This window comes from Lacerta agilis, chromosome 2 (genome assembly GCF_009819535.1).
Source record: "Lacerta agilis isolate rLacAgi1 chromosome 2, rLacAgi1.pri, whole genome shotgun sequence".
In the NCBI taxonomy this organism is placed as follows: Eukaryota; Metazoa; Chordata; class Lepidosauria; order Squamata; family Lacertidae; genus Lacerta; species Lacerta agilis.
The window spans coordinates 59,835,527-59,847,558 of NC_046313.1; the positions used below are offsets into that span (position 1 = coordinate 59,835,527).

At 46.7% G+C, this 12,032-nt stretch overlaps 1 protein-coding gene across 1 annotated transcript; it reads left to right on the forward strand.

The window, feature by feature from the left end:
• The first annotated feature begins 526 nt into the window (after positions 1 to 526).
• GPX3 (glutathione peroxidase 3) lies at positions 527 to 9,011 on the forward strand. The gene is made up of 5 exons (XM_033140306.1): positions 527 to 731; positions 6,053 to 6,206; positions 7,157 to 7,274; positions 7,698 to 7,797; positions 8,620 to 9,011. The coding sequence occupies exons 1-5, from the start codon at positions 645 to 647 to the stop codon at positions 8,833 to 8,835; spliced, it is 675 nt and encodes a 224-aa protein (XP_032996197.1). The 5' UTR covers positions 527 to 644; the 3' UTR covers positions 8,836 to 9,011.
• Positions 9,012 to 12,032: the final 3,021 nt, after the last annotated feature.

Here is a 12,032-nt window from a genome sequence, read left to right on the forward strand (position 1 = left end):
CAAATAGCAATATTAGGAAGAGAACAGTATACAAAAACTTCAAAATCATTAGATGGATTGTGAGCAGGGAGTTCAGCTGGAATGAAATTAAATGCAGAAAAGAACATACAGAGATATTAACTGGCCTGTGCATATTTACTCATAAGTAAATTCTACTGAGTTCAAGGCTACTTCCACATAAGTGGATATAGAATTTTAGCCTAAGAGCTTTATTTATGTGCGTCCCAAATTATCCTGGGAGCTGCGGTTTGTGTGTCACAGAGCTACAATTCCAGGCAGATAACAGGGGACATGTTATATTCTTGAACCTTCTCTCTAGTCCAAATTCTGGTCACTGACATTATCTCTAAGATGGATTTTACGTGAGCTCACCCCTAAGGCAGCACATGGCACACCAATCTGTGAGGAATGCTCGAGTTCAGAGCCTACATGGTTAATATTTGCAGAAGCAGCCCACAAGTCCTTGCTGTTCCATGATTGGCCAGAAGCGTTCTGCTTCACCCTATTTATCGCAGCATTTTTGCTGGAAGGTGCTAACAGTGTTTGAGTGGCAGACAGAGAGAGACACCTGCGGCAAGCAGTAGCCCTCTGGGGAGGCAAAGGGAGGGTGCTTACCCCCCCTTGTCCTCGTGGCTGCCACAACCATGAGAGGCAGGCGTAAGGACACGTGGATTTTGCCCTTGCTCTTAGCTGGCTTAATTCAGCCAAATCTGGGACAGGAGGAACAGAAGGTAAGATTGCAGTACCATTCAATGGGTGCTCAAACAGCAAGATAACCTGGGATCTGACAGTTCTTGTATTCTGGTTTGAAACCATGCAGTATCTGACAGCGGGGTTTGATGAGGACGAGCAACAGCTGCCTAGTGATTTATATAACATAATACTCTCTGCACAATCAAGCACCCCTTATAAATCTGCAGCCAGTGGGGAACCAACCTAATCTGGCCTGCGTAGGGACCAGAGATTGCATACCACAAAATTCTGAGCAGAATGGCAGATCCCAGTTTATGTTCAGCTCTTCTCCAGCAATGCCTTTGAAACTGTGTATCTAGATCAGGGTATGTATTTGAGCCTATATTGTTGTGTGCATTGTCGGGGGACAAAGGGAGTGCTTCTTTTAGTCATGTATACTCGCTGCCAGTGTGGTGTAGTGGTTAAGAGCGGTAGACTCGTAATCTGGGGAACCGTGTTCACGTCCCCGCTCCTGCACATGCAGCTGCTGGGTGACCTTGGGCTAGTCACACTTCTCTGAAGTCTCTCAGCCCCACTCACCTCACAGTGTGTTTCTTGTGGGGGAGGAAGGGAAAGGAGAATGTTAGCCACTTTGAGACTCCTTCGGGTAGTGAAAAGCGGGATATCAAATCCAAACTCCTCCTCCTCCTCCTCCTGCTTCTTATCAAGGAATGGAGCACATTTTAAGATCAGCCCGTCCCTGTGCCACCCCCCATCTTCCCAGGCATGTGAGCTGTTTCTCTGTCCTGTTAAGCTAGTTTCTGAGCAGAAATTTCACGTTTTCCAGGGTGATTATATCAGTATGATCTTGGGAATTTTGACCTGGATGCTGCTGGGCACAGGCTTTACACGATAAGACACCTCCATGGAGGCTGACCCTATCAGCGACTACTAGTTACGACGGCTATATCTGATGTCCAGTATCAGAGGCAGCGTGCGTCCGAATACCAGTTGCTGAGGGACATGTACAGGAGAGTGCTAGGGAGGTTCATGTTCCGATTGTGGCATTCCCAAAGGCAGCAGGCTGCCCAACCACAAAAACACAATGCTGGAATAGATGGGTCAGAAGAGCATAAACCTAGGGGCCTGCCCTATACTGAATTCGACCACTGGTCCATCTAGCTCAGTATTGTCTACTCTGACTGGCAGCAGAGCTCCAGAATTTCAGGTGTGGTTGTGTGTGTGTATATATATATTCCCAACCCAGTCAGATGGGTGGGGTACAAATAATAAAATTATTTAAAAAAATATTATTCTACCTGGAGATGCTGGGGATTGAACCAGAGACCTTCTACATGGTACAGCAGATGTCCTGCCACGGAGCCAAGGTCCTTTGTCTAATCCAGCAGGGCCCTTCTTACATCCTTATGTTCATGCCAGGAATGCTATAAATACCCATTTGTCTTATTGTGAAATTCAGATGATCAACCTCACAGGATAGCTGTGATGATAAACGATACTATGGTTGCAAAGGACCCAGTGCGAATCTCACCCCCCAACTCCTAACTGATATCTGAATCCCTCCTAGGGCAGGAGAGGAACCCAGAGATATAGTGCTGCAGGTCAGGCAGATCCTCTGCAGCACAGAACTTTAATCTCGGGCAGGGAAAGGGGGAGCTGCTGTCTAAAGCACGGGAGATGGATGTGACTCGTGCACCAATGTCATCAGTCCAAAGGACAAGGTTAGGCAAGATAGGATAGGTCCCATGTGACTTGTTTACTCCCAGGGCTATCTGCACAGGCAGATAGTGTGGCAGAGATGTGAGAGAAACCTCAGGGACATCTTATTATGAATAAGAAAGCCACATATAATCTGCCTAAAAAAGGGAAGCACAATAACCACTTTGTTGCTGGTCCATTTAGAGCAGTTTCTGCTCATACCTGCACCGATGCACAAGACCAACTTGTGTGGGTCACAGAAAGATGGAGGGGAAGCATTACCTAAGTGCAAAAACAAGTGGTGTGAAAATATTAAACCACCATTCCAAGCCCAGCTGGTAGAGCACGAGACTCTTAATCTCAGGGTTGTGGGTTCAAGCCCCGTAAGCAAAATATTCCAGCATTGCAAGGGGGTTGGACTAGATGACCCTCGGGGTCCCTTCCAACTCCACAATTGTATGTTTCCATTTCTCTCCAGAACAGCAGCTGTGAGGCGGGGTGGGGAGACTTTTGCCCTCCAGATGTTGCTGGACTACATCTCCCATCAACCCTGGCCAGCGCAGCCAGTATCAAGGCCAATGGAAGTTGCAGTCCATCAGCTACTGCACGGCCAAAGTTTCCTCATGCCTGCTGTACAAGGTGCCCATTGGGGCACATGCCAAGCATATTTGCTAGGAGACAGGCTGCATTGGATTCAGTGGGGCTTCCGGCAGACCAAACGCATTGGATGGTGCTGCAGAGGTAGAAAGATGTCTTCACTTTGATTCTGGGAAGGAAAGAGAAGGGCTTCCAAACCTGTTGCTCCCAGTCACAAATACATCTAGCCTAGGCAGACTGTTCATGTCTTGTTCCCGTTACAGCAATCTACTGTGCTGACTGATGGGAGTTGCAATCCACGGCCTTTGATGGAGAAACAGCTTGCCAAATGCTTACATATACCTCTGCCCTCCCAAGGCTATCTTTAAAAGCCAAGGAAATGGCAGTGCTTCTCCAAGCTTTTCATTCCTGTGGTCTGTATTTCAGCTGTTTACAATGGTTTAAATGTTTGTCCATCTTTTGTGGGTTCGCTGGCCAATGCTATTTTTACCCTTGTACCTTCTACCGCTACTACTTAATAACTGGTCTCAGAAACTGACTCCTCTTGTTCTGTGTCTTCGGTTAGTATTTTTTGTGTGACGTGCCTTTGGTTTGTTTAGAGCCAAAAGACGTACACAAGTGCTAATCCCCCTCCCTATCCCACGGCTGTAATCCAGGATTTTACTTGGAACAAAATTTCGAACAGGAACAAATCTGGGTTGGCTTGCAGTAAAGGGGACCCATCTCCGTCATCCAGCACCTGTCCCTGAAAACTGGAAAAGCAAAAGCAAACAGGCTTCAAAATGGCTTTAGCAGTGCTTGATCTGTGGCTTCTGACGCAAATAGATTTCCTCTCTCCTGCAGTGAACCAGAAGTTCAGAGCCAACGATGAAGTGTACCGATCAGAGCTTAGTAACCATGTGTTTCTAGGTGACCATCAAGAGCTAAGTGGTGGGTGCAGTTCTTCAGTCACCAATTATAAACTGCTCTGCCATAGGATGTTGCATTATATCAGTCCAGACCAGTATTGACTGGCAGCAGGTGTGCCAGCTTGGGTGCCCAGAGCCGTGGCTGTCATGCAGCGTGCATGGCCCTGGCACTGAAATTTGTGGATGCCCAGCCCCTTCATGGGAAATTTTGTGGGTGCTCCCAGGGCACCAGGGAGTTGGCACGTATGACTGGCAGCACAGCTCTTGAGAGTTTCAGGCCAGGATTTTACCCAGCCCTACTCAGAGATACCAGGAAGTGAGCCCAGGACCTGCAAAACAGGTGTTCTACCACTAAACTTTCGCTCTTCCCTTCCTCACCACCGAGGATGGAATATATTTTCAGCACCCAGCACCAGAAGGGTGTGCCCACCCTACTGTATTTATTTCATCTTTCATTATACAATTCCTCTAAATACATTCATAGGTTTGCCAACACCTCTGCTTGGAAGATGCTCCTGTGCCTTTTTGCCAGCTCTGAAGAAGGAGGGAGTTCAGCAGGGATGGCTTCTCTTATCACTACACCAGGAGCGTCCAGACACACTGGGCATTTGCACCCGAGCCACACACCCTGCTGACCGTGCATTCGCTGAGCTTGGGAAGGGGCAGACACAGGCAGACTCTCTTCCATGCACAGGGGAAATCTGGGCCAGTGCTGATGTTCCCCAGTACCTGCAGACAGAGGTGCTGTTGTCAGCCCTGCAGTATTTTGTATTGCGTGGCAATGTCCCTCCCTCCCGAAGGACACATGAGACATTGATATTGAATTAAATGGGTGTAAAGGCCACAACTTTATTGGTTACAGATGTTGTGCGGTATTGGCTTAGGCATTGGACCCTAACCACTATATCTGACCCCAACCCGGGTGTTGGAAGTCCGTGAAGGGTTAACCACCAAGGGGAGCCCAACTGATGTTTATCAAGTGAAACTCCTCTTGTGATCACCGTTGGGGTGTACCTTATGCCCTAACTTCCCTAGGCTTTGGACAAGGCCACGCCCCCGGAATCCTTTAATGGAATACCCTTCCAATGAGGGGCAGGTGATGGCGCTACCTCCCCTTTTCACCTCTATTGATGTTGTCCAATGCCTAACCGCCAAACCAAAGTTGTGACGAATTGCTACGAGGTAGCTGCAAGAAGATCAAACCTATCCATTCTCAAAGAAATCAGCCCTGAGTGCTCACTAGAAGGACAGATCCTGAAGTTGAGGCTCCAGTACTTTGGCCACCTCATGAGAAGAGAAGACTCCCTAGAAAAGACCCTGATGTTGGGAAAGATGGAGGGCAGAAGGAGAAGGGGATGACAGAGGATGAGATGGTTGGACAGTGTTCTCGAAGCTACTAACATGAGTTTGGCCAAACTACGAGAGGCAGTGAAGGATAGGCGTGCCTGGCGTGCTCTGGTCCATGGGGTCACGAAGAGTCGGACACGACTGAATGACTGAACAACAACAGGTGGAAAAACCCGATTTAGCTAGCCCAAGTGGGAAAAAGTCCTACCAGACCCCCCAGCCAACTGAGGCGACCAACCGAGGTCCATAGCAATGTCAAGAGCTAACCTAAAGGGTGGGTAGGCGGGAGAACCGGTGAAGCTGGTGTGGTTCTCATACTACTCTAGAGGTAAGGAATCTTTGGCCACCTCAGGCTGCATTCTCTTCTGGGCAATTTGCCAGAGGCCACATGCCAGAGGAGAGCAGGGCAAGAGCCAAAAGTGGGAGGAGCAACAAATATAATCTTTGCACAGTAGGCTGCTTTCTGCACATGCTCACACATCCCCCTCTAGCCAGGCAATCAAGAGTTGTTTTCAGAATTCTAGGGCACAGTTTAGCCAGGCAGAAACACTCCAGGATAAGGTGAAGCCAGGCCAGTAGAGTCCCAAAGGCCAGGTAAAAAGACCTGCATGGAACATTTGGCCTGAGGTTCCCCTCCCCGTTGGGGTCCGATCTCCTTCCATGGGATGGGCATCCGGGTGCACTTGTGGAAATGTATATGAGCTGTCAAAGAAGCTCTTAGAAAAGCCCTGGTGTATATCTGCGTTCCAGAGTATCTTCTTTCACCTCCTTATCCTTCTTCAGGTAGAGTCTCTCTTGTTTCCCTCCAGGTGGACTGCTACAACACGAAAGCAGGAACCATCTATGACTATGGGGCTCTCACCATAAACGGTGACGAGTACATCCCTTTCCAGCAGTACTCGGGGAGGATGGTCCTCTTTGTCAATGTGGCCACCTACTGAGGACTCACAATGCAGTACCTTGGTAAGATTCTCAGCTAGGAAGAGAAGCCTAGCTAACAGCACATGCCCTAGTGGTGGATACCTTCGATGGGAGGCACTAGACTTCCAGCAATGTCAGAAGCTGAAAAAACCTATCTCTTAAGCCCAGAAGCATGACTAGCTAAGATTATTTGGTAGGGATGGAAATAATCTCTGTTCTGTGATACTTTCCTCTTTATTATTGTGTCACGTGCAGCAGATATCTGGCCTGAGCACAGGCTCCGAGGCTCAATCCAGGCAGATCTACACTTAGGCAGATTTGCTTTTCCCTTGGGAGATTCAGAACAGATAAATTACTCCTTCAGTCAGCGCATCGTTAATTTATGCAGTGATCGCCACCAACCTGGATGCTTTAAGAGGATTGGGCAAATTCATGGAGGAGAAGGCTATCAGTAGCTACTAGTCATGATGGCTGTGTTCTGTCTTGATGGTCAGCAGCGATACTGCCTTCTGAATACTAGCTGCCAGAAGCATCAGGAGGGAAGAGTGTTGTTGTGTATTGGTCCTGCTTGCCCATTCTCACGGCAACTGTGAGAACAGCATGGTGGACCAAATGGACCATTCTTGGAGGTTCATCTCCACATCGCAATGTTCAGAGATGTCATGCTGGCTCTTGTTGACTTCAGGATGGCTCCGTCACATAAGTATGCTTTGAGCCAAGTGTTTTATTGACCTAAGTCCTGTGGGTGACTTCTAGAGGGGTAGCCAATTGTGTTAAGTCTGCTGCACTCAAATTGACATGGGAGTCTTCTTTTGGCACCTTAAACAGTGACAATTTTTATTGTGGCATAAACTGTAACCATCAGAAATGTGATCCTCAAATGGCAGGTATTTGGGGTACAGGTTGTAGTTGAAATTGCAGTGGAGTGCAGGGACTGTGGCAATTCAATTAGAGTCTGAATTGGGATTTTGCTGTCGGTGATTATGTTGCAGAACTGAATGCACTACAGAATGAGCTGCGAAATCATGGACTAGTTGTCCTAGGTTTCCCATGCAATCAATTTGGAAAACAAGAACCTGGCCAGAACTCAGAAATTCTTCCAGGACTGAAGTGAGTACACCTACTGCATGACTTGGTGGTTACGCCAGGTAACTCTTCATTGCACAACAGGCTAATTTAGAAAGCCTACTGTCTTTAATACTTACAGTTGCTAGCTATCTCCTCCTGTGGCTCTACCAGGTACCCCCAGAGCAGACTCACACGCACGTATTGCTAATTTTCTCTTCTCTTCTCCTTCTGGCAAGAAGGTGGGGCAGGCAACAGACTCTTTAAATCTCTAGGGAACTTACCTACACTTCCCTGGAAATAGTGATTACGTGGGAGTTGGGAATGGAAAGGATATTTATGGCTGGGCAACAGGGACTGTGCCTAATAGATTCTGAGCAGGGGCCAGGAGGCAGAACAGAGTAGAGACTATTCCTTGTTGCAGCCTCTCTGTGAAAGGGCTGGTTAAAGCTGCTCCTTCTGTTCCAGATACGTCAGGCCTGGAGGAGGTTTTGTCCCAAATTTCCAGCTCTTTCAGAAAGGAGACGTGAATGGGGATAAAGAACAGAGAATCTACACCTTCTTGAAGGTTTGTATTGGCTCCTTTGAACCCCTACCACCTCTCATCCTGGCTCATGAAGATGTTAAGGGAAACAGCTTGGAGCCAAGGATTCCGCAAACAGAACTCCGCTCCAATGATGCTCCCACTGACAGAAGGAGGGGGGCAATTTCTAACCAATTTATTCCTTTCCCCTATGTGCCCCCACTAAATCTGCGCCAACGGTTGGCCACTGTGAGAACAAGGATTGCCTTTGGCCTGATCCAGCAGGGTTCTTATAATCAGGACTGGGGTCTCCTATAAAAGAGCTTAAGAGAAAATCAGTGAAAAGTGCCTCTCCTTCTCTCCCTCCTCTGCCAGTGTGGGTCTCCAGTAGACACAGGTCCCTCCCATAAATAGGTCATGGCCCTCCCATTAATGGAAATGTAACTCGGGATCCAAGCCAGTAAGTTTTATTTAAGCAAATGCCAGGGGTGGGTCTGCCAAGAAAATTTTAAGTTTTTAGATAGGCAAGCACCTTTCTGGAACGTGGCAGAGAAAAAAGCAGCTATTTGGGGGGGGGGGGAATTTTTTAGCAGAAAAGCAGCTGGTGAGGAGGGGTTAAGCACCTTCTTCCCTCCCCAGACTGGTATTCATTTAAGAACAAAACAGGTTGCAGCATCATTATCCACATGCAGATAGGGTAGCTTGGCCTTTTATTAGACTCAAATGTCACTGTCAGGAAGTGCATTTCAGGCTCCCCTCTCCCTGTTCGCAGTTGCCTACATCTCCCCTACACCACTAGAGCAATGACGAAAGGCCTGTTTTCAAGCACGTTCTCTCAAATTGCCTTCTTCTTTCCTTCTCTGGTAGAACTCCTGCCCGCCTCCTTTAGAAAGCTTTGGTGACCCCAAGAGACTTTTTTGGGAACCGCTGAAGGTCCACGATATCAAGTGGAACTTTGAGAAGTTTTTGGTCGGTCCGGACGGGAAGCCTGTGATGAGGTGGGCGCACAGGACCAACATTGGCACTGTGAAGAGCGACATCCTGAAATACATCAGAGAGCAGCAGAACCTGTCAATTGGCTAGAGGTCATGTAGATGTGGAGAAACAAGATGGGAGGGGTGGGGTGGGGGAGACCTGTTGCTTTATCCAGAACCAGACATTTTATCCTCAAATCACAGAAAGAAACAGAAACTGAACTTCCTTTGACCAAAAGCAAAAGGTTAAGATGTACTGTTAAATATGTACTAGTTTATTCCAAATCAGGCTGCAACCCTTCCTTAACTGACCTGTTTTTCCAAACACATTTACTTTGGAAGAGAAAGTGGGCCTCATATTTCCAGTCCCTCTATGGGCTTTGCTCCCACCATGTTGTAAGTGGGCCCTCTCCCTGCCACCACTCCAACTTTGAACCCACTGCAGCACATTGGTAGCATTGCAGGGAGGTTGACTGAGATGACCCTTGGGGTCCCTTCCAACTCTACAATTCTGTGATCAAAGCTCAGTACAGTGGTACCTTGGTTCTCAAACTTAATCCGTTCCGGAAGTCCATTCCAAAACCAAAGCATTCCAAAGGCGCGCTTTCCCATAGAAAGTAATGCAAAATGGATTAATCCGTTCCAGACTTTTAAAAACAACGCCTAAAACAGCAATTTAATGTGAATGTTACTATCTAACGAAACCACTGATCCATAAAATGAAAGCAATAATCAATGTACTGTACTATAAAATAAATAAGACAGTATTGTAGATGATACAAATTAAAATTAATTTTTTTTTACCTGCACTGATGCTAGTCATTGTTGGGATGGGGGGGGGGGCTTTTATCTCTGTAGTCACTCAATCAATCAATCAATCAATCAATAGCTGAACTGGGTTCCACACAGTCACAAACCAAATTAACTGAAAAAGCCACAAAAACACAAAATAAATAGAAAAAAAGCGCCAAACTTAATCCATTCCAGAAATCTGTTTGACTTCCAAAATGCTCGAAAACCAAGGCTCTGCTTCTGATTGGTGCAGGTGCCCCGGAAATAATAGCCGACAGCCACATCGGACGTTCGGCTTCCAAAAATTGTTCAAAAACCAGAACACTTATTCTGGGTTTTTGGAGTTTGAGAACCAAGGCATTTGAGAACCAAGGTATCACTGTATATTGCAACACACAAAGTAGTCATTGGTTTTGATGCTGCGGCATTAAAAGTGTGGGAGGGACCTCCTTCCCCACTCTGTTAACATATTTATATGCAAATATATATTCAGCAGTCTTTAGCCATCAGGCTTTGTAAGTCAAACCACACTCACTTCTATCTATATAACTCAATTATGCCAATTTATGGTGGCATAGGCTTTCACAGGCTAGTGCTTCCATCAGGGCAGCCAACACTGTGCTCTCTAGCTCTTGTTGGGACTAAAACTTCCATCAGTCCCATCAAGCATGGCTAATGGTCAAGAATGATAGGAGTCATACCCCAACAAGATCTAGGAAACACCATGTTGGTTGCCTCTGGTTCACATCACAATCAGGTCTCAGAGATCTTTATTTGCAGCCCTTTGCTATAAGAACCTAACTCACACTGCCCCTGTTAGGGATGGGCAGATCTTTTGCTAACAAGATGGGATCCACATTTTGGACAGCTCTGGATAAGGCACAGCCCACCTCCCTTCCACAGCAAACTGAACAGACCCTCCCCTAGGCTGAGAGGTTATGTTGACTGAAGTTTCTCAAAGATGGCACTGCTTCCTCTGAGTGTGGATGACAGGAGAGAGGGATCTGGGGACAAAATGATGCATCAGTATGACGGCTGGGTCTGAAAGCTCCCAAAGTGTGGACCTAGCCCAAGGCTGCGAAGGTACAGTGGAGCAGCTCTTCTAGTGCATTCGTGCTGCCTCACAATTCACCTTTGCAGAGATGCAGTCCTTCTGACCAGCCCCACAATCCCAGCCTCTTTTGCTTCCACACCCGCTCGGTGTATGAAAAAAACTGCCTAATAATAAAAAAGCAAGCACTCAATGCAACTTGTGAGAGACTTTCCTTTAAGCAAGGGTGCTGATCTGGTGGCAATACAAGATGTGTGTTCCTTGGAGAATTTGGATCCTCTAGCTAGGTTACAGTCTTAACAAAACGGGAGCTTGTCTATACTGCCACTACCTTTCTCACTGAGCAAAGGCCCTCCACATCCATCCCAGGCAGCACAGACAGTGCTCAGGGATTGTGGGAACTGTGGTTCAGCAGCATTTGGAGGGCCACAGGTTAGGCACCCCAATTTATAGGGTGCCTTTAGAGGGTAGGAAAGCCATTCACACAATGATCCTTTATGACAACTCTAAGCTGAGTCAGTATTCTTCTTCCCATATCGAAAGAGAGAGAGGGAGAGTGGCTTGCTTAAGGCAACCTAATGAGTTTGCTATTTAGGTGAAAATGGAACAGAAGGGGTTTCTGGTTAGAGCTCATCCTTTTTTGCTCTGTGTTATCATACTAAAAGCTGTCCCTGTTAAAGAAAATAAACCAGCTTTCCCACTGCAAAACTGTGTGGTAGCATTAGAATCTGACATCCTGAATCCATTCTGTATCCTGGTTCAGGCAGTTTCCCCTCGGTGTTCACTTCATGCAAATATAGATTCAAAGAGAAGACAAAATACACAAGCACACACAGACACACACACACACAGAAAGAGAGAGAGAACTTGGATCTTCTCTTTCACTTTTTGCACCGTGGATCAGGGGTAGCTAACCAGTGGCTGAACTACAACTCCCATCATCCCTGACCATTGCCCATATTGGTTGGTGCTAATGGGTCCAACATCCACAGGACTACTGGCTCCCCATCTATGCTGTGCAGGGAATTATTTCTTACAGATGATGAAGGGAAATACCCAACGCCCTGATACTCACCCTCTTTTCATTTATGGCAATCCAAAAGCTAAAATAAACAGCACCAGATAGCACAAAGACACATTTCACTTCGACATGACACCCCGGGGACTGCAGATCACGGGGGGGGGGGGGAATCACACTTTATTAGGAATAGAATAAAATTAATATATATAATTAATATCATTTTGCCAAAACAAAATGTCTCTAACATTTATACAATAGGAAGAAGATTGGCAAGCAAAAATACTAGGTGTTACTATTTAGAGTGATGTGTACATTAAGTTCTAATCAGGCTTTCCTTCACCACTTTCTTTCCTATGACAGAAAGAAAAGGGGGGTTACAAGTGCCCCGCCATAACATCTATGTTTGGGGTGGTATGCATTTATCTTGCAATGTAACACTTTT